Raw genomic sequence first — 22,697 nt, forward strand, 5'->3', positions numbered from 1 at the left:
GTACATAGCCTACATGTCAGGGTGAGGATGTTAGACGTAGCATAATTATTGTACATTGTTGGTTCTCAACAGAGCCTGACAATGACTGTGTTGTGAGCCACATAATCAGATTGAGAGAAAAACTGGGCTGGTCCACTGAGATTCCTGACAGGAGAATAGCAAAAGCATGCCCACAAAACATACAGGTTGGTTTCCACCATTTTAGTTGCTAGCCTATATGATCAATTGATGTGAACTTTATCATTGAGTCTCTGCAGTCCACGGTTTTTATATTTTACATATATATATTTTTTAATTTTAGTCCAAGACTAGGTTTATATCAGTATAACAGTTAAATTGTGTGTTATTTTTTTTTAAATACACTAGAGATATTTTGGAATCATTGGCATACGTCTTCATAATCAATACATAATATTTGAATCAATGCAAATCTAACTTCCTTGTGGATGTTGTGCAGGAAATCCCTGAGGAGACTAAAAAGGATCCTGGAGAGTATGTGTACTGTCTGATGAGGAACAGAGGTGACCTCAAGATCCAGCCCAACCCCTATGATCTTCAGGTGGTTTCTGTCCAGACAGCTAAACAGAGCTGTCAGTACTGGACCGTCAGCGCTTCATGCATATTCAAGGTCAGTTCAACTAGTTCACCGTTGAACTGTTAAACGTTGGTGAAAATACATAGGGTGCGTTAGTAAATTCACTCTGGCTATCTACTCCGATTTCAGAGCACTCTCGTCTGAGTATGCCAGAGCACAGAATAACTGATGAATTTACGAATGCTCAACACTTGTTGAATATGGCCGGTGTCAGTAAACGTTGGCAAAAAAAGTGTAATTAAAATGTTGCCAGCAGCACGGTTACCGTCACCAACCCTCTAGATAACATGAAAACACCCTAACCAGCTCTGCTAGGGCGAGTAAAATGGTCAGAGTGAGATTTTTCTCTCATTTGTGTCTGGAAGTAGTTAGCCAGCTAGCCAACGTTAGCCAGTTAGCTTAGGTGCTTGACTGCCTTTGTGAGGACAGAACCCAACTCCTCGGCCAGAGCTTCCAGTGTGTGCTCTGAACGATCGGAGAGCGAAACGCTCTGAATTTACCAACGGACAATCTGACAACGCTCTGAATTTGTGAAGGGACAATCTAACAAAGCTCTGAATTTACGAAGGAACAATCTGACAACACTCTGAATTTACGAAGGGACAATCTGACAACGCTCTGAATTTATGAACGCACAAAGCGCACTCTGGCACTCCAGATTGAATTTACAAACGCACAGAGCGCACTCTGGCACTCCAGATTGAATTRACGAACGCACCCATATATTGCTATTCTCTATATAGTGCACAACTTTTGACAAGGGACACAAGTATTGTACTATATATGGTTTTTGTTACTATTTGGGACGCACACATAATTTACTCCTATTTTATGTGCAGGTTTCCCAGAATACAAGTAAAGCCTAGTCCTGGGCCTGTATCCACAAAGCATCTCAAAGCAAGAGTGCAGATCTAAGATCTATCCATCTAATTCTATGAATTATAATCTAAACAGTGAAACTGATCCTAGATCAGCTCTCCTACACTGATAGTTTTTTGGGGATATGAGCCCTGGCATGTTCAATGGAGATTCTTCAACGTGTTTTTAATTTTAGTCCAAGACTAGGCTTAATCTGTGTCCAGGAAACCATCCCAAAGAGTCCACCTCACTCGGTTTTATTTTATAGGTGTCTGTTTTGGAGGACAGAAGTGGTGAAATCATGTCTGTAATAGACTGGCTTTCTGAAAGAGAACTGTTTTTCAAAATCTTCAAGTTGCCATTGTTTGCAAAATTCAGGTTTGTATGGTTATTCTTATAGAAGGATGATGAAAAGTGTGTATCTGATATGTGTATGTGGAAAGTATGTGATATAATACCGTAAAATACTGTAATCCAGTTTTACAATGAACTTTTTGCTCTCTGTAGAATTTGGAAGGCATTTACAATCTGGAAGGTCACAGTATGCCACTCAAAGACCAAAAAAGCTAAGTGAGTGTTGATCAAATATTACGTGCCACATGATATTTCATTTGTCTTATAATAAATCTCCGTACGGCCAGTGTTGCCTGTCTTCTTCTTGTTCCTCTTTTTCTGCTTTTCTTTGTCTCCACACTATTAAATACCTTCCAAATAGAACTTAAGAGCTTTTGAATTACATTATTTGTTATAAATTTTATTTTTTAGGGAAATATTATCCAAAGGTCTTTTTTTTACTGATGACATCTTCTTGAGATGTCTGGTTGAAATCAAAGGACTTTTCGAGATGGCCAGTGACAAGACAAGATATGGCGATTCTGACGGTGCCATTGTTTTAACAAAGGTGGGACCATGTTTTTTTGGATAAGGGTTAGGGTTAGGGTTAGGGTTATATCTTGTTTTCAACTCCTTTCTAATAACATGGTTTTGTTTATTCTACCTAGTTGGATAAATCCACCACATACTCCTTGATAGGCTTCTGTGAGGCCCAGAACCAACAATGTGCTGTAGCACTGAGACAACTTCACCTCCTTCACCACAAAGTTGCCACTTTGATTCGTGCAGCTTGTCTGAGGGTACACTGTATTAGTCCTTTAGATTGTTACGAGGACATGTCATTTAAGAGTCCTGAAAAAACATCTCTGTCACTATCCTCTGCTGATCTACCCTGGTTTTGATGTTTGGCATGACAACAACCATAGGTGTTGGCATGACAACACAAACAGATCTGAGCCCTAATTCATAAAGGACCTCAGAGGCGGAGTGCTGATTTAGGATCAGATCCATGGAATATCTTACGCAATAAGGTACAAGGGAGTGTGGTATATGGCCAATATACCACGTTGTAAAGGCTGTTCTTATGCACAATGCAACGCGGAATGCCTGGATACAGCCCTTAGCCGTGGTATATTGGCAATATACCACAAATCCCGAGGTGCCTTATTGCTATTATAAACTGGTTACCAACTTAATTAGAGCAGTAAAAATGAATGTTTTGTCATACCCATGGTATACGGTCTGATATACCACGGCTGTCAGCCAATCAGCATTCAGGGCTCGAACCACCCGGTTTATAATAGTCAATATGATCTAAAAGGCTAAACTAATCCCAGATCAGCACTCCTACTCTGAGACATTTTATATTGAATAAGATATATTCAATATATCATTGTACTGTCTTTTTTCTTGTCAGGTAGCAGAGGTCCAGGGTGCAGAGAGACTGTTCCTCCCTCTGACCTCTCAGTCGACCAACAGGCCGCTGTATGCTGAGGTGGCTGAGTGGAGGATCCTCTTGTGTCGCTTCAGCCACTTCCTCAACATGATAGACAGAATGTTTGAAGAGATGCTCTGTGTCTTGGTCAGATCTGCAGTTCAACTCCTTCTGTTGTTCCTCCGAGAGTCCTCTAACACTAATGGAGCGAAAGAGAGAAGACAAAAGACAAAGTAAGTGGTTTTTAAGGGAAATATAGTAAGGTTATGGCATTTGTCAATGAGTTTAATTAGCATGCTTGCGATGTTGAAATATTTGCCTGTGTACTCCCTAGAAAAATGGCAAGGATGGATGCAAGTGGACCTTACATAAATATTATCAAAGAGCCAACTGGTCGTAACGCGGCGCATAAACTTTCTTCACCAAGCCAAGGCCAACCACAGCTTGTTAACAAGGTAGATCAGCTTTTATCTATTGTGCCAATGTGATCAGAAACATGTAAACATCACTAAACAATGCGTCACTTGTAATACTAAATTGACTTGTAGTATCACATTTTCTAGTAATCTCTCGTGGACCAACTTTAGTTCTGGGTTAACTGAGATTACATTTGTAGATGCTACCAGATTTTAAAAAGGAAGAGCCTAAAGAAGAGATCCAGGCTGTATTTGAAGTGAACGTCCTGCTTACAGTCACACCTGTGAACCAGCCAATGACAGATGATGTCTCAGCCAAAGGGACAGCCACAACAGAGCTCCACTCTGAAGTCGACACAAAAGGTGAATCCCATTTATAGTATAAAAAAAAAAAACTAAAATAGATATTAACTCTATGAACTAAGGTGTTCAACTTAAATGTCTGCTGAAGCTTAGTGTTTTCTCAACCTAGATACGGAGAAGGATAAAGAGGTTTCCCGTGAGGAGACTCCATGGCGGTATGACTTCACTWATATATTACAATAAACTGTATCGCTCCATGTTCCTCTATTAGAAAAATGTATGAATTTCACAAACATCAGCTAGTGTTTTTCTGCTAATCTGTCAGTCAGCTCAGTCAGTGAAGTGATTATATTACACAGATGCTGTTGTTTTCCTCCTCCTAGTTCGCCCAGCAAACGAGTGAAGCTAACCATCTATCCCTGCCTTGATGACTTCACACTGCACATTCAGCAGGTGCTACAAGGATTTGAACAAGTCATTGGTAAGACATTCTCTAAAGATTTAAATTCACAGCCTTATTGTCTTGTAAATACTGTAGGTTCATAAGTATTATGCTGTTTTAAAGTGCAGAGCTTTGCTAGACGGTAATGGACTGTGTCCCAGATGGCACACTATTCCCTACATGCAGCATACAGTGCCTTCGGAAAGTATTCAGACCCCTTGACTTTTTCCACATTTTGTTACGTTACAGCCTTATTCTAACATGCTTTTTTTTTTCTCATCAATCTACACACAATACCCCATAATGACATCACAATACCCCATAATGACATCACAATACCTCCATAAGGACATCACAATACCCCATAAGGACAAAGCAAAAACCTTTTTAGAAATTTATGCAAAGTTATAAAAAACTCAAATACCTTAATTACATACAGTACCAGTCAAAGTTTGGACACACCTACTCATTCCAGGGTTTTTCTTAATTTGTACTATTTTCTACATTGCAGAATAATAGTGAAGACATCAAAACTATGAAAAGTGTAGTAACCAAAAAAGTGTTAAACAAATCAAAATATATTTTATATTTGAGATTCTTCAAAGTAGCCACCCTTTGCTTGACTGACATTTTTTCACACTCTTGGCATTCTCTCAACCAGCTTCATGAGTAGTTACCAGGAATGCATTTCAATGAACAGTTAATGCCTTGTTAACTTAATTTGTGGAATTTCTTTCCTTTTTAATGGTTTGAGCAATAGTTGTTTGTGATACGGAGGGGGTGGTATACAGAAGATAGCCCTATTTGGTAAAAACCAAGTCATATTATGGCAAAACAGCTCAAATAAGCAAAGAAAATACGATAGTCATCATTACTTAAAGACATAAAGGTCAGTCAATCCGGAATTTCAAGAACTTTGAAAGTCCTTCAAGTGCAGTCGCAAAAACATCAAAGCGCAATAATGCAACTGCATCAGATGCCCCTGGCCTCCACAATCACCCAACCTCACCCCAATTGAGATGGTTTGGGATGAGTTGTACCGCAGAGTGAAGGAAAAGCAGCCAACAAGTGCTCAGCATATGTGGGAACTCCTTCAAGACTGTTGGAAAAGCAATTCCAGGTGAAGCTGGTTGAGAGAATGCCAAGAGTGTGCAAAGCTGTCATCAAGGCAAAGGTGGCTACTTTTGAAGAATCTCAAAATTTAAATATATTTTGATTTGTTTAACACTTTTTTGGTGACACCATGATTCCATATTGTGTATTTCATAGATTTGATGCTTCGCTATTGTTCTACAATGTAGAAAATAGTAAAAATATAGAAAACCCTTGAATGAGTAGGTGTGTCCAAACTTTGGACTGGTACTGTATAGGAATATAGGGAATATAGGGAATAAGGTGCCATAAGGTGCCATTTTGTGCCATTTGCGACAACATCCATGAATAATTAGTAATCTACAGAAATGTAATAAGCACTGGATTGTAACAATTATCTCCAACTGTTTTACAGTTACACATTTGCCCTTTATATTAATTACATTGATTTCACTCAGCCAAACAGACGTCCTTCAACCAAGACCCTAACCTCCTGGATTTGCACTCGCCTCCTGTGTTTGACCTGAAACTGTCTGTTGACGAGGAGCTGGAGAAGGAAAGAGACCAACATCTCCGACCATGGCCTGAGCTGGAGCTGTTACTGGGGACAGATCCCGCTTTCCAGTCTGATGTACGTAACTATAACTACGTATACACATCTCACYCGTACACATGTCACCTGTATGGCATGTCACACTATCACACCAGCATCATCTAATCATGTGTTATACGCGTCGGYGGCGGAGCTGTTCTCTTACATGCTCTTAGCAGATGCTCTTATCCAGTGAGACTTACACAGTTAGTGCATTTAAGGTAGCTAGGTACGACAACCACATATCACAGTTAGGTTTCCATCCAATTGGCAACAGATTTTAATTCCAAAAGAAATCATCTGCATAAACACAATTTGCACATTTTCCCACCAGAGATGTGTTTCCATCAAATTGACTTGTTGCGGATAAAAAGCTGTGCGTGATTACATAATACACATAAAAATAACACTTGCTGTTAAATTCCCGTGTACCTAATAAAAAATAGAAGTTAAATGGGTTTCCATCGCYTTTTCAACTTTACTGATGGTTTTTGACACAAAAACTGTTGCGTTATATATAACAGAAGTGCCCACTCTGGTCTTGGAATGCGCGCTCTATTTGTCAAACTGCAGCCAAGCATCGATCAGAATAAGACCCTCTATATTTATTGGAAAGCAGCATCAAGCTCATCAACTTTCACCKCCCTGTGAWGTTCATCATAACTMATTTCATCTGTAGCCMAATAAACTGCATGTTTTCCKGAGTTTTAGTYGGAGGACCACACAACATAMSAAATCAAAATGTATTTGTCACATATTTTYTAAAWAACAGGTGTAGACTAACAGTGAAATGCTTACTTACAGTGCCTTCAGAAAGTATTCACACCCATTGACTTTTTCCAAATTTTGTRGAGTTACACCCTYAATTTAAAATGGATAATATTTAGACTTTGTGTAACCGGCCTACACACAATACCCCATCATGTCAAAGTTGGGGTGGCAGGTAGCCTAGTGGTTAGAGTGTTGGACTAGTAACCGAGAGGTTGCAAGATTGAATCCTGAGCTGACAAGGTGAAAATCTGTCATACCCCTGAACAAGGCAGTTAGTTCCTAGGCTGTCATTGAAAATAAGAGTTTGTTCTTAACTGACGTGCCTAGTTAAATAAAGGTAAAAAAAAAAAGTAGAATTATATTTTTTGACATTTTTACAAATTAATTAAAAAAGAAAAGCTGAAATGTCTTGAGTCAGTAAGTATTCAAACCATTAGTTATGGAAAGCTTAAATACATTCAGGATTAAAAATGTGCTTAACAAGACACATAATAAATTGCATGGACTCACGCTGTGTGCAATAAWACTACCTAATTTCTGTACCCCACACATACAATTATCTGTCGAGCAGTGAATTTCAAACACAGATTCAACCACAAAGACCAGGGAGGTTTTCTAATGCCTCGCAAAGAAGGGCATCGATTGGTAGATGGATAAAAAAAAGCAGACATTAAATGTCCCTATGAGCATGGGGAAGTTATTAATTACACTTTGGGGATGGTGTATCAATACTAATACTATCAATCACTACTAAGATACAGGCGTCCTTCCTAACTCAGTTGTCGGAGAGGAAGGAAACCGCTCAGGCCAATGGTGACTTTCAAATAGTTACAGAGTTTAATGGCTGTGATAGGAGAAAACTGAGGATGGACAACAACATTGTAGTTACTCCATAATACTAACCTAATTGACAGAGTGAAGAGAACTAAACCTGTACAGAATACAAYAAAATACAAAACATGCATCCTGTGTGCAATATGGCAAGTTTGGAACTAACAAGACTCTTCCTAGAGCTGGCCTCCCATGCCAAACTGAGCAATCGGGGGAGAAGCATTTTGGTCAGGGAGGTGACCAAGAACCCGATGGTCACACTGACAGAGCRCCAGAGTTCCTCTGTGGAGATGGGAGAACCTTCCAGAAAAACAACCATCTCTGCAGCACTCCACCAATCAGGCCTTTATGTTAGAGTGGCCTGAAGCCACTCCTCAGTAAAAGGSACATGACAGCCTGCTTGGAATTTGCCAAAAGGCACCTAAAGGACTCTCAGACCATGAGAAACAAGATTCTCTGGTCTGATAAAATCAAAGATTATACTCTTCGGCCTGAATGCCAAGTGTCACGTCTGGAGAAAAACTGGCGCCATCCCTATGGTGAAGCATGGTGGTGGCAGCATCATGCTGTGGGGATGTTTTTCAGCGGCAGGGACTGGGAGACTAGTCAGGATCGAGGGAAAAATGAACGATGAAGTACAAAAAGATTCTTGATGAAAACCTGCTCCAGAGCCCTCAGGACCTCAGACTGGGGCYAAGGTTCACCTTCCAGCAGGACAATGACCCTAAGCACACAGCCAAGACAACGCAGATGTGGCTTCGGGACAAGTCTCTGAATGTCCTTGAGTGGCCCAGCCAGAGCCCGGACTTGAACCCGATTGAACATCTRCGGAGAGACCTGAAAATAGCTGTTCAGRGACGCTCCCCATCCAACCTGACAGAGCTTGAGAGGATCTTCAGAGAAGAATGGAAGAAACTCCCCAAATARAGGTGTGCCAAGCTTGTAGCGTCATACCCAAGAAGACTCAAGGCTGTAATTGCTGCCAAAGCTGCTTCAACAATGTACTGAGTAAAGGGTCTAAACACTTACAGTATGTAAATGTGATATTTCAGTTTTTTATTTGCAATAAATTTGCAAAAATGTATTATAAAAACCTGTGTTTGCTTTGTCATTATGTTGTATTGTGTGTAGATTGATGAGGGGAAAAATCAATGTAATCGATTTTAGAATAAGGCTGTAACGTAAGAAAATMTGTAAAAAGTCAAGGGGTCTGAATACTTTCCGAATGCACTGTATACTGTAGGTAGGTAGGGATAAAGTGGCTAGGCAASAGGATAGATAATAGATTGAGCTGTAGCAGCAGRGTATGTGGAGCAGTAGCAGCAGTGTATATGGTGAGTGTGTGAGTGTCATCAGTAAGCATGTTATGTGTGTGTGGATATATGTACAGTAGTGTGTYTGTGTGTGTTGGGATGTCAGCGTGTAAGTATGTGTGAGTGTTTGGGTAGAGACCAGTGTGTGTGTGCATAGAGTCAGTGCAAGAGAGTTTGTTCAAAAAAGTGTCAATGCAGGTAGTCCCGGTAGCCATTTGATTAACTATTTAGCAGCCTGGTTTAGAAGTCTTATGGCTTGGGGGTGGAAGCTGTTCAGGGTCCTGTTGGTTCCCGACTTGGTGCACTGGTACCGCTTGTGGTGTGGTAGCAGAGAGAACAGTGTGGCTTGAGTGACTGGAGTCTTTGACAATTTTTGGGCTCCTGACTGGCGCAGTGGTCTCAGGCACTGCATCTCAGTGCTAGAGGCGTCATTACAGACCCTGGTTCGATTCCAAGCTGTATCACAACCGGCCGTGATAGGACTGGCGCAGTGGTCTCAGGCACTGCATCTCAGTGCTAGAGGTGTCATTACAGACCCTGGTTCGATTCCAAGCTGTATCACAACCGGCCGTGATAGGGCGGCGCACTATTGGCCCAGCATCGTCCGTGGTAGGCCGGCCATTGTAAATAAGAATTTGTTGTTAACTGACTTGCCTAGTTAAATAAAATAAAATTCCCCTGACACAGAGGTCCTCGATGGTAGGGAGCTCTGCTCCAGTGATGTACTGGGCRGTACTCACCATTCTCTGGATAGCCTTACAGTCAGGTGCCTTGTGGCTGCTATACCAGGCAGTGATGCAGCCAGTCAAAATGGTGCAGCTGTAGAACTTTTTGAGGATTTGACGGCTGATGCCAAATCTTTTTAGCCACCTGAAGGGGAAAGAGACTGTTGTGTCCTCTTCCAAACACCAAAAGTATTGGGATAAATTCACTTATGTTTATAAAAGTAGTAAAAAGGTCCCATATTCCTACGCAATGGCTACATTAAGCTTGTGACTGTACAACTTGTTGGATGCATTTGGTGTTTGTTTTGGTTGTGTTTCAGATTATTTTGTGTCCGATAGAAATGAATGGTAATATTTTATTGTGTAATTTTGGAGTAATTTTGGAGTTAACACTTCTACATTAATGTGGATGCTACCATGATTACGGATAGTCCTGAATGAATCGTGAYTAATGATAAGTAAGAAAGTTACAGGCCAAATATCATAGCCCCAAGACATGCTAACCTATCACTATTACAATAACAGGGGAGGTTAGCATGTTTGGGGGGTATGGTCTTTGACCCTTTGTAATTTTCTCACAAGTCTTTGACTTTTACTTCATAGTCYTTGTATKATTTAAAATATAAAGTGCTGGAGGAGGGAGGGTCACAGTGGGGGTCARTGTGGGATTAATTGAGATACTTTTTGAAGGTATTTTCCATAGAAGTGTAGTTGTTTGTCACTTACCTATTACTAGTTTGACATGTTTTTCTATGTTCTAAATCAGGTTTGTTGACATATGACATAGACCTTGATACAGATGATACACATCTGATGTGTTTGTTGATTTCCAGCTGTCGGACATCCTCAGTACCGTCCAGCGAGGGATGCAGGGAGTGGAGAAGCACTGTCAGAGGCTAGAGAAGTACTGTGATATGGTGGAGACAGCCATGTTGACTGACATGGATGGGTTCATGGCCGGGGAGAAATGGTCTCCCCAGGATATCAAGGCCATCTTGGCGGTGCACACAGAGAGCATCAGGCTGATGAAAAGGATAGAGACTGAGACCCGTGTCAACATGATCCTMGTCAGGTGTCACCAGTACCAGTCAAACTGCCTGCCCTACCCAGAGGCTCTCATCTTTACCATTCACTCCATGCTCCCCTCCATTGTAAAGAAGAAGAACCTGGAACTGATGGAGGTTTGTTAAATAGTACATTAGTATACCATAGTTTTTGTTAGTGTTGTTGTTTAAGCGTGTCTAAATACCAGATACTCTACCTACAGTCATGAAGTAAACTTTAGACTTCATGCATAATTCATGTTCAGGCTATTCATATTTTGAAGTTATTGTAACTGCGTTGAGGAGCGCTTTGAGCGGTACTACTTTTCGGTTATACTTTCCTCTCAATCTGTTCAATCAGGTGATCAGAGGAGCTCTTAAAAAGCTGGATAAAGACATTTTTACAGTGGAAGAGTTTGTCGAGCATCTGACCTTCCTGAGTCGGATATCTGTGCAGATTCCAACTCTGGAAAGACAGTATCAGTTCCTCATTCAGCTCTATAGTATGGCTAAAGAGTACCAGATCACTATCTCTCCTGAGGAGCTGGCTTTGTACCAGCACCTCGTCCCCAGCTTCCAGCATCTCAAATCCACTGTCATGATCTGTGAAACCAAGAGGGATGACAACATCTTCAAGTTCAGCGTTGATCTGGGCAAACACTTAAATCAACTCAGATTTGAGCTTGTTCTGGTTAAAAGGAAGGTACGGTTGATCTTTTAGCAGTTGTGCTTTTCTCCCTCCTCAATAAGAGTCATTATTCTTGATTGTGTTTTAACATGTGTGTATCTATGATTTCCTCTTTCTGACAAAGCTGCCTAYCCTGGTCTCACACCTGTTCATACTGCCAATGGCCGGACAACAGATGTAGGACCAGACTTAAAGATGTCACAAATCTCTTATTTCTCAGGTGAACAATCCCATCCTGCTTTGCTGCTATACGTCTCCCAAAGTGGCCAACGAGATCCTCCAGGCTCTCTCGGAGGAGGTGGCCATCTACTCCAATAAGGCATACAGCTACACTAGCTACGGAGAGCTCCTGAGAAACTCTTTTTCTATGAAGAAGATCTCCACTGTGGTCCGCATGAAGCAGGGCCGTGGTTCTAACGCTGCCGAAGTGGAGGCAGAGCTGTCTGAGGTGGACTGTGCCCTGACGCTGAGGAAGATGCTCTGGGGGATGCAGAAGGAATGGGAMAAACAGTACAACCGTTGGAGAGCCACCACCTTCGAGCTGCTCAATGTGGACGATCTGCAAAATGATGTCAGCCGCTTTACACAGACCATCTACATGTTAGAGAAAGGTCTCTGAGTGATATTTTAGGATCATTATTGTTGGGATTCACCACCATGTCATGTCAGGTGGTTCTCTGTTATCACAAGTGTTGCTGTGTTAAATGATGGTGTGAATGTAAAGGAATTAATTTATGTGAAACAACTGATAAACGTTGTTTTCTTTGTCATTCAGGTTTACCTGAAAACAACATAGTTCCCATTCTGAAGCAGAAGGTGATGGACTTCAAGCTTTGTCTGCCCATCATCCTGGCTCTCAGGAACCCTTATCTCCGTCAGAGACACTGGGAAGACATCCAGAGCTATATCGGACGATTCTTCACCAAAGAGGATAACTTCACCCTTGGAAACCTATTAGACATAAAGGTAGGGCATCTTTAGATGGTAGCAATGAAATACCCTGCTTTTCTAAGAATTTCTGGAAACATTTTCAGAAATCACATTCAGGGCCATTTCTAAGTTCTAACATTGCGATCGTGATATGTTTTTTTTTTAATACCTACTTTAGTTGAATCCACTATTTGTAAGTGGCTCTGGATAAGAGCATTTACTAAATTACTATAATCTGAACGTAAAATTTAATTCAAAATTTCCCTCTGTGACATGTATGCAGATTCTTCAGCAAAGTGGTTCGATAGGGGACATCTCCACTACTGCCACCAATGAGGCCACTTTAGAGAGCATCCTGTACAAAGTGATTGACCTGTGGAGGAACACAGACTTRCGTCTGATCACCCACCAGTCTGACACATCCACGGTGAAAATCATCGCCTCGGCAGACGACGTCATGGCACAGCTGGAAGAGAGTCAGACCACTATCATGAGCATCAAGTCATCCCGCTACGCTGAGCCTATCAAGGTCAGGTGTCATTCAAATCTGACRGGAGAGACGTCATAATTCGTTAAAAATAACAAGATTTGAATAAATATTGCCCCTTTTCATATCATAGATTCTAGAKATTCGTCTTTCGCTTCAAACCCCGAGTGGACTCCCGAGTGACGCAGCGGTCTAAGGCACTGCATCTCAGTGCTAGAGGCGTCACTACAGACCTGGTTCAATTCCAGGCTGTATCACAACCGGCTGTGATTGGGAGTCCCATAGGGCGGCGCACAATTGGCCCAGCGTCGTCCGGGTTAGGGCTTGTCCGGGGTAGYCCGTCATTGTAWATATGAGTTTGTTCTTAACTGACTTGCCTAGTTAAATAAAGGTTAAATAATGGTTAAATAAGGATTAAATCAAAAATATATAAATAAAACCCATTTATGCAGAATTTGAGAAATATAATATTTGTACATAATGGAATCACTCTGTTATTTCAAGAAGAGAAATAAGTTAAGTTCTCTGAATCTTGTAGTTTTGTCAGTTGTTGGGGGACAAGGTGGTATTRGTTAYCCTGGTCCCAGAACTGTGTGTTCTGTCTTGCCAACTCCTATGGACATTGTCATGCCACACTGCATAACAATGWCCATAGGAGTTGGCAAGASAGAACAAACAGACCTGGGACCAGGCTTAGTATTATTGTGTGTGATGACAATGTGWTCTCTCTCTTGTTTAGTATCTGATAGATGAATGGGAGAGGAAGCTGAACCAGTTCTCACATACTCTGGAGGAGTGGGTCATGTGTCAGAAGAGATGGCTCTACCTGGAGCCTATCTTCTCTGCTGGAGGGATTCAGAGGCAAGGCAGCTATTGTAGTTTTACCTTGTGAATGACGCTAATTAACCTGTGTGTGTTGTATTAACGGATGAGGTYTGTGTCATGGCACTTTGGTTTGTATTGTTTATTGTGTTGTCTTGTGTTTCATCTGCTGCTGACAATTCATCTACACTGAACAAAAATATAAACGRAACATGCAACAATTTRAACGATTTTACTGAGTTACAGTTCATATGAAGAAATCAGTGAAATATTAATTAATTAATTAATTAGGCCCTAATCTATGGATTTCACATGACTGGGCAYGGGCMCAGCCATGGTTGGGCCTGGGAGGGCATAGGCCCATCCACTGGCCCAGCCAATCAGATTTTTTCCCCACAAAAGGGTTTTATTATAGCCAGAAATACTCCTCAGTTTCATCAGCTGTCCTGGTGGTTGGCCTCAGGAGATACTACAGGTGAAGAAGCCGGATGTGTAGGTCCTGGTTTGGCGTGATACACGTGGTCTGTGGTTGTGAAGCCGGTTGGACYTACTGCCAAATTCTCTAAAACGATGTTGGAGGCGGCTTATGGTAGAGAAATTAACATTAAWTTCTCTTGCAACAGCTCTGGTGGACATTCCTGCAGTCAGCATGCKAATTGCACGCCCTCTCAGAATTTGAGACATATGTGGCACTGTGTTGTGTGACAAAACTGCACATCTTACTGGCCTTGTATTGTCCCCAGCACAAGGGGCACCTGTGTAATGATCATGCTGTTTAATCAGCTTGTTGTTATGCCACACCTGTCAGGTGCATGGATTATCTTGGCAAAGGAGAAATGCTCAATAACAGAAATGTAAACACATTTCTGCACAAAATTTGAGATCAATAATTTTTTTGTGCGTATGGAACATTTCACGGATAATTTATTTCAGCTCATGAAACATGGGACCAACACTTTACATGTTGCGTTTATATGTTTGTTCAGTATATTTTTATTATTACATAGGCTTCTGGTTGATGATTTTGGAAATTGCTCTTTTGACAGCACTTTAAAGACATACCTTGCACATGTAGTCATATCATCTGATATAATATGGGTTAGATATCTACCTGGAGTAGGTTTAAGTTCCAATGGAGACGTTTTTATCTCAATATCTAATCATTTCTGGGTAACAATCAAACCTTACTGTGATTATTTTCAAATAAAATGGTCAAAAATAAACAAAAATAGCTTCTTGGCAAAGGGCAATTTCTGTGAGTGGTCTGAGTGGGGAGGGGAAAACTGGAACTCTTTCTTATTGGTCTATTAACTCATTTACTGCATGGTGATGTCAACAGGCAGGCAAAACTCCAACCCCCCAAAACAGGCTGAAATTTCAGTCAGTCTTATCAAACAGCTTTTACAGGGCATTATCATCATTTCACAGTATTATTCCAACTTCATAGTGTGGAAATKGTGTATATATACAACACGGAAAAATCACGTTTTTGACTGCATTTGGCCTTTAAGAAGACTCACAGTACCAAAGAAATGATTGAATGTAATCCAAAATATGTACTTTTCTGACTTGAAATGAATGAACCTCATCCTATTAGACAGCTCCCAGCGGAGGCCAAGGTGTTCCTGCAGGTGGATCAATCATGGAAGGAGATCATGAGGAGGACAGATGACAGGCCTAATGCCCTGAGAGCAGCTACCACCCCTGGGGTCCTGGAGATGCTGCAGGCTGGCAATGTCCACCTGGAAAAAATACAGAAGTGTCTGCAGGTACTGGAGGGAGTTAGGGTGCCTGGGTGTCAGAATGTTTCTGCTATCTTGTCAACTCCTTGTCATTCATTGTCATCTCAAACATGGCAATTCCATAATGAGTAGAAACAAACTGGAGCCCAGGCTAGCATATCACAATATACAGCAGACTGGAACCCAGGCTAGCATACCACATGATACAGCAGACTGGAACCCAGGCTAGCATATCACAATAAACAGCAGACTGGAACCCAGGCTAGCATACCACATGATACAGCAGACTGGAACCCAGGCTAGCATACCACATGATACTGTAGACTGGCACCCAGGCTAGACATACCACATGATACAGCAGACTGGAACCCAGGCTAGCATTACCACATGATACTGTAGACTGGCACCCAGGCTAGCATACCACATGATACAGCAGACTGGAACCCAGGCTAGCATAACCACACGATACAGCAGAACTCTCAAAAGGACAATGCACTTAATTTCCTGTCTTTAGGGTCAGCTGGGCGTAAAACCTTTGACATTTTCATTTGCAACTCTCACACAACATTATGTTATCCTAGTTACTTTCAGAGTTGCTGTTTATTCAATACTTGACTGTTTGTTTCGTTTTCTGCAGGATTATTTTGAATCCAAAAGAACAGTTTTCGCAAGATTCTACTTCCTCAGCAATGAGGAACTGCTGGATGTTCTGTCACAGAGCAAAAATCCCAACGCCATTCAGGTTCCCATCTCATAGTATAGACTAACCATCCAAGAAGAAATGACTCTTTCTTTTGAAAAAAAATAACATAAAGCAGCAGCTGGAAGTTAATATTTCACTTTTATACAGCAGACTCTCAAAAGCACCAATGCACTTAATTTCCTGTCTGTAGGGTCTAGCTGAGCTGTAACCTCATCTCCAGGCTCAATTACTACCGCATATAGACTGGTAACACTGCTTCAAAGTGGGACTTGAATGGGGTGTGTTTAAAATCGAGGCGGGAGATGGAGCGAGCCTGCTACAAATGTAGGATCTTAATTTGAGCCAGTTTGCTACAACAGGAAAATAATGAATTATTATGTGAATTGTAATTAATGGACATTTTTTATAGGGTGATACATTTTTTTTATGGCAAATGAAGTCTGACATATTTAAGTGGAAATTACAAACTTTAAAAGCCTGTTTAAACCTCAAATACACTACAAGTTTGCATTCCTGCTGTGGAAAATTCTCAGCAACAAAGAGTAATTCAATTAAGATCCTACGTCTGTACAGTTCTTAGCTGGGACTTTTAAAAATGGTGAAGATCGTTCTATCACATTGACCATCTTATTTTTGGAAGCCAATTGATTCTGAGTTCGACACATAATAAACTTACAGTACCAGTCAAAAGTTTGGAAACACACCTACTCATTCAAGGGTTTTTATTTATTTTTTACTATTTTTCACTACATTGTAGAATTAATAATGAAGACATCAAAACTATGTTAATAACACAGTATGGAATCATGTAGCTAACCCAAAAAGCTGTTTAACACCTTTTTGGTTACTACATTGATTCCATATATTAATTTCATAGTTTTGAACTGTCTTCACTATTATTCTACAATGAGAAAATAGTTCAAGAAAAATTAAACGAAAAACCCTTGAATGATAGGTGTGGCCAAACTTTTGATGGTACTGTATACATGGAAAATTATGTTTAACAGATTTATTTGGGAACTCACTTCCTTGTTAAATCTTTGAGCTGCTGTTTGCAACGAAAGTTCAACATAGTGGGGGGTTAATCTAAGGGTTATGCTAGATTGGTGATGAATGAGAGATCAGCCAATTAAACCCAGTGTTGTTTCGTCCTGCCATAGGCTTTCATTCAAGTTCCATTTCTGAGGCGCTAGTGAAACCAGGACGGTTAGACAGAGAGCAGCCGGGTGATGGACGGATTAGCTGGGCTTGAAAAGCTGTGCAAAATGTTCAGACATTTTCATTCACAACTTTCAAAACAATAATTTATGTCATCATTCAATCAATTTAATTCAATCCATTCTCTACCCAACTTTTAAGCCTCATCTTGTAAAATGCTTCAGCAACATCCGTCACCTGGGACATCCAGGAACATGCTAGGGTTTACCATGTGGTGGCAAGCATACGTTCAGCCGAGGTGAAACTGTGACCATGCCAAAGTAAATAGTCGAATCATGATAATAAACCAAATGGAAACATTTTAATTCATGTTTTTTTCTTTCTGTTACCTAGAATCCCAGAACAATTCTTTCTTCTCTTTTGATTCTTTAGAAATGTTCAAAACGTGGGCCAGTGAGCAATGGATGGGAAATGTGGAAACAGCGATGTACAACACAGTGAAAAGGTACAGTAACCATTTGCATGCAGCTTTTTCTTCTTTCCTGTTCAAAGGTGTTGATACAGTATATCCAAGGGAACTTTTAGCCTGATACAATAATCATGTTTCAAATCATTTCAGGCGCTTGAAGTTAGGAGTGTCAGAATGGAATCCTCAGAACTTTAAGAAATGGGTCTCTCTCATCCCGGACAGGTCGTTCTCACCGTGGTAAGTTACCATTGCAATGTATAGATTTAACAGGAATAGTGAAGACTTATTTCTATCCACAATGTACCAATTGGGGAAACCCCACCATGTGTTAAACAATGTAGCGCCTTCCTCCAGTTCCTGTTCACTAGGCTGATGAATGTAGTGACTGTTATCCTGTCAAAATTACATCAACAGCCAAGGAAAACTTAAGACCAAAGTAAATTGTGAGACCATCTGACTTTTCACACCGTCTTCTTACATTGTGTTCAACATGTGTTCTGAACACAATGCCTGGTCCCAGATCTGCTGTCTCCTTCTATAGCCTGGTCCCAGATCTGCTTGTCTCCTTCTATAGCCTGGTCCCAGATCTGCTGTCTCCTTCTATAGCCTGTCCCAGATCTGTTGTCTCCTTCTATAGCCTGGTCCCAGTTCTGATGACTCCTTCTATAGCCTGGTCCCAGATCTGCTGTCTCCTCTATAGCCTGGTCCCAGTTCTGATGACTCCTTCTATAGCCTGGTCCCAGATCTTGTCTCCTTCTATAGCCTGGGCCCAGATCTGTTGTCTCCTTCTATAGCCTGGTCCAGTTCTGATGACTCCTTCTATAACCTGGTCCCAGATCTGCTGTCTCCTTCTATAGCCTGGTCCCAGATCTGTTGTCTCCTTCTATAGCCTGGTCCCAGATCTGTTGTCTCCTTCTATAGCCTGGTCCCAGTTCTGATGACTCCTTCTATAGCCTGGTCCTCCAGGTCTTGTTGCTCCTTCTATAGCCTGGTCCCAGATCTGTTGTCTCCTTCTAAGCCTGGGCCCAGATCTGTTGTCTCCTTCTATAGCCTGGTCCCAGGTCTGTTTGTGCTCTTGTCAACTCCGTTAAGGTCATTGACAAACCAAACATTATGGCATGACATTTCCATAAGGAGTTGGTAAGAGAGCAGAAACAGGCTAGTACCCAGGCTACCAAAAACCCTCCTTAACCATCTGTCCCCTAGACCCAGATCATGTTCACTAAGGACTGCCAGGAAAGCTTCAGCAGTGAGAGGCAGCTGGAGAGCATGGTGGTGGTGAAGCAGCAGGTGATCCACAATGTGGAGGAGCTGGCTGACCTTGTGTCCGAGCCCCTGCCCTGTCACCAGCAGGCCACCCTAGAGGCCCTGCTCACAATCCTGGTTCACTGTAGAGACATCCTCAGCCATCTCCTCCAGAACCGCATCACCAGTGTCGACGACTTCGAGTGGACAAGGTCACAGCTTTGATSATAGTTGAAATACCTGGCCTTATGTAGATTAGTTCCAGATTTTTTTGTGCTGTCTACGATCAGAATAACTCCTATTTTTAGGTCAAATATATCTAGGATCAGGCTAGGACTTCTGAGCATGTTTTGTCAAATTTTCTGAATTTGAGATGATTGTTGATCATTTGGGTAACCTTCAGAGCTGCGCAAGACTTACCTACATGAACAACTTAATTTTGGCTAGTAAGCCAACCAAAACAGATCTCCAGATGCAACATTTGTACTTTTTATTTAAAAAATTGTCATTGGTTCTGTTGGTTTCAGGCAGCTTCAATATGTCTGGTATGACAGCACCTCTCTGTGTTACGTGGTCCATGCCCAGGCTTCCTTCATGTATGGCTATGAGTACCTGGGCTGTTCTCCTCGACTGGTCATCACACCGCTCACTGACCGATGCTGGCTGACCCTCACCGGGGCCTTGAGCCTCCACCTGGGGGGCGCGCCCGCCGGACCCTCTGGAACAGGCAAGACAGAGACGGTCAAGGACCTGGCCAAGGTAAGGACCTGGCCAAGGTAAGGACCTGGCCAAGGTAAGGACCTGTCACTGAAGTTAGGAGAAAAACCTATGAAGTATTTAGTAAGTTAGTCGGTGTGTGGACCTGAAAATGCCAGTAGTAGAAAAAGAGAATGTCCACACTCTTGGGAAACAAACCACTGTCGCTGATATCCTTGTAGCTCTGTATTTAAGCTGATACTGTATTTACAGGAAGTAAAACCATGTTGATGTTGTTTTCCTTTGCAGGCGCTTGGAAAGTTCTGTTTAGTACTGAACTGCTCTGACAGTCTAGACTATAAGGTAGTCATGGACATTTCTATTCTCATTATAACTTTATAGCTATTGTACTTTTGATGCATTGAAATATGTTTGTTTAAGCTCATTGCATCAGTTGTAGAAACTGAAGAAGTGGAGTGGAAGTATGTATACATTTTACTGTATACTGTGAGTTAATTGCACAAATGTAGAAATCAATAAAGTAGTCATGTAATTTATCTCATACAGTTGTCTCTCTCTGTGACATTCCCTTACCAGATGATGGGGAAGCTGTTCTCTGGCATGGTGCAGTCTGGTTCCTGGTGTTGTTTTGATGAGTTTAACCGTATCAACGTAGAGGTGTTGTCAGTCATCGCTGCTCAGCTTCAGTCCATTAAGGCTGCCATGCATAGTCACAGTTTACGGTATGCCTCTGGAACTTACTGTATTCTTTAGACTGATTTGTATTTTTATGGCTTGAAAGTTTTTCATTTTACATTGGTTTAACTGAACAGGTGAATAGTTTAGGTTAATTAGTCAAATGTATTCGATATTTACTGTTTTTACCAAAGGTTTATGTTCGAGGGAAGAGATATCCGACTGAACGCCTCATGTGGATTCTTCATCACCATGAATCCAGGGTAACGTGATCTGTCATGTTTAGTTTAAGTTCATACCCTTTTAATAACCTTTTATAAGCGTTAATAACCTGTCATCAAGGCAAAGGGTGGCTACTTTGAAGAATCTCAAATATAAAATATATTTTGATTTGTTTAACACTTTTTTGGTTACTACATGATTCCATATGTGTTATTTCATAGTTTTGATGTCTTCACTATTATTCTACAATGTAGAAAATAGTAAAAATAAAGAAAATCCCTGGAATGAGTAGGTGTGTCCAAACTTTTGACTGGTACTGTACATACATACACACACATACATACACATATAAATACATACAGATACACATACATACATACATATCAATACATATACATACATATATATATACATCTTTAAAAATATATATATTTTCTTTATTACCCTCCACCCTACCACCCCTAACCCAATTGGAGCAAACTAGTGAACAACAATGCTTAGGCCTGTATTTCCAGTTCATACATACTATGTACATTTTATGTACACAGTCTATTTTACAATAGTTCTATTTTGTTTGCTTTTACTCCTGTCTTTCCTCTACCCTCAACCATCTATTTCTTATGTCCATCCGGCTTGATTTCTATTTGCCATGTCTTTCAAGTTGACCTCTCTCTTTCAGTTGCAAAGGTCGAGTGGATCTCCCTGACAACCTAAAGTCCCTGTTCCGGCCTGTCTCTATGATGGTACCTGACTTTGACCTGATTGCTGAGATCATGTTGTTCTCTGAGGGCTTCAAATCAGCCAAATCACTGTCCAGGAAGATCGTCAACCTCTACCAGCTCGCCAGCAAGCAGCTGTCTCAGCAGGTTGGACTTACATAGACTCTTAGAAAAAAAGGTGGTATCTAGAACCTTAAAGGGTTCTTRGGCAGTCCCCATAGGAGAACGCTTTGAATAACTKTTTTTGTTTGCAGGTAGAACCCTTTCTACAGAGGTTCTACCTGAAACCAAAAAACGTTCTCCTACAGGGACAGTCGAAGAACACTTTTGGAACCATTTTTTCTAAGAGTAACATTACAAACATTTCAGTTAAAACAGTTGAAACAAACAGTTGAACATTTCAGTTAAATATCAAATACATACTMTAACTGTTCATGTTAATGTTTAGAACTATGTTCATAGCTTTGACATTCTGAAAACTTTTGTTTTGCTTTTTTGTTGATGTCTTAAGTTTGTCTTTGTGTTTTTTTCCCCTTCCTTTCGTGGTTCTTCTGTAATCTAGGACCATTATGATTTTGGAATGAGAGCCATAAAGTCWGTGCTAGTTCTCGCTGGTCAGAAGAGAAGATTCGCAGCGCTGTCGTAAGTATTAAAGAAACAAGAATCCTCTGCATTCTTGAGGCCAAAAGGCATTCCCTTGAATTGGTACAACCAAAAAGGCTGTGTCACTGGTCACTACCTTCTTCTCTTTGCTTCTCTCATTCATCTCAACTTGCCAGAGTTGTTGTCGTAAAAACATTGTGAGTAAATACTGTGTGATATTCCAGGTGTGGCCTGACACCAGAGGACGAATGCTGCGTTCTGATCTGTGCTTTACAAAACTCTAACTTACCCAAGCTGGTTCCTGAGGACGTTCCTCTGTTTAAAAGCATCATGGAGGATCTCTTCCCTGGCYTCGTCAATCCCAAAACTATCCATCCTCAACTAGAGGTAATTCCTTGCCACGTGTACTCACACAGTCCGGTGTAGTCGGTGGTTGTTCTGGTAAAGTAAATGGAACTTGGTTAGATCACTTGGCTGCATGTTTTTTTGGTTGTTGTGGTTAAAATGTATGTCATATGCTTGTATCTTCTCTAGATCGCCATAGCTAAGGCTACAGAGATGCTTGGATTTCAACAATGGCCAAATCAAGCAGAGAAGGTTACACAGCTGTATAGCCAGATTTTGGTCAGTATTTGGTTTCTTAAACATCCCGGGTCCATACTTACGAAGCCTTGCTTAAACCTCAGATGGAACAAAAATGCTAGGTGTTAGCTTTTCCCATTGGAAAACATGTCAGAATTAGCTGCCTAGCTACCACGAGTTACTTGT

At 41.1% G+C, this 22,697-nt stretch overlaps 1 protein-coding gene and 1 long non-coding RNA gene across 2 annotated transcripts in view; both read left to right on the forward strand.

Moving 5' to 3' along the window:
• The window catches only part of LOC111963081 (dynein axonemal heavy chain 6), a 71,127-nt gene that overhangs the window by 230 nt on the left and 48,200 nt on the right, over window positions 1-22,697 (forward strand). The window contains 24 exon segments of the mRNA XM_070443310.1: window positions 73-185; window positions 458-628; window positions 3,204-3,368; window positions 8,338-8,610; window positions 10,540-10,887; window positions 11,111-11,452; window positions 11,658-12,048; window positions 12,213-12,403; window positions 12,651-12,896; window positions 13,594-13,715; window positions 15,274-15,445; window positions 16,056-16,174; window positions 17,734-17,784; window positions 17,899-17,948; window positions 17,951-17,985; window positions 18,955-19,205; window positions 19,521-19,752; window positions 19,999-20,052; window positions 20,287-20,432; window positions 20,580-20,648; window positions 21,287-21,473; window positions 21,889-21,968; window positions 22,154-22,316; window positions 22,464-22,553. Coding sequence (XP_070299411.1) covers window positions 73-185; window positions 458-628; window positions 3,204-3,368; window positions 8,338-8,610; window positions 10,540-10,887; window positions 11,111-11,452; window positions 11,658-12,048; window positions 12,213-12,403; window positions 12,651-12,896; window positions 13,594-13,715; window positions 15,274-15,445; window positions 16,056-16,174; window positions 17,734-17,784; window positions 17,899-17,948; window positions 17,951-17,985; window positions 18,955-19,205; window positions 19,521-19,752; window positions 19,999-20,052; window positions 20,287-20,432; window positions 20,580-20,648; window positions 21,287-21,473; window positions 21,889-21,968; window positions 22,154-22,316; window positions 22,464-22,553 — 4,061 coding nt within the window.
• Window positions 4,110-6,093, forward strand: LOC139027691 (uncharacterized). The gene is made up of 3 exons (XR_011479818.1): window positions 4,110-4,155; window positions 4,324-4,421; window positions 5,933-6,093. It is a non-coding gene; the product is annotated as an uncharacterized lncRNA (long non-coding RNA).

This window comes from Salvelinus sp. IW2-2015, linkage group LG4q.2, assembly GCF_002910315.2.
Source record: "Salvelinus sp. IW2-2015 linkage group LG4q.2, ASM291031v2, whole genome shotgun sequence".
Taxonomy (NCBI): domain Eukaryota; kingdom Metazoa; phylum Chordata; class Actinopteri; order Salmoniformes; family Salmonidae; genus Salvelinus; species Salvelinus sp. IW2-2015.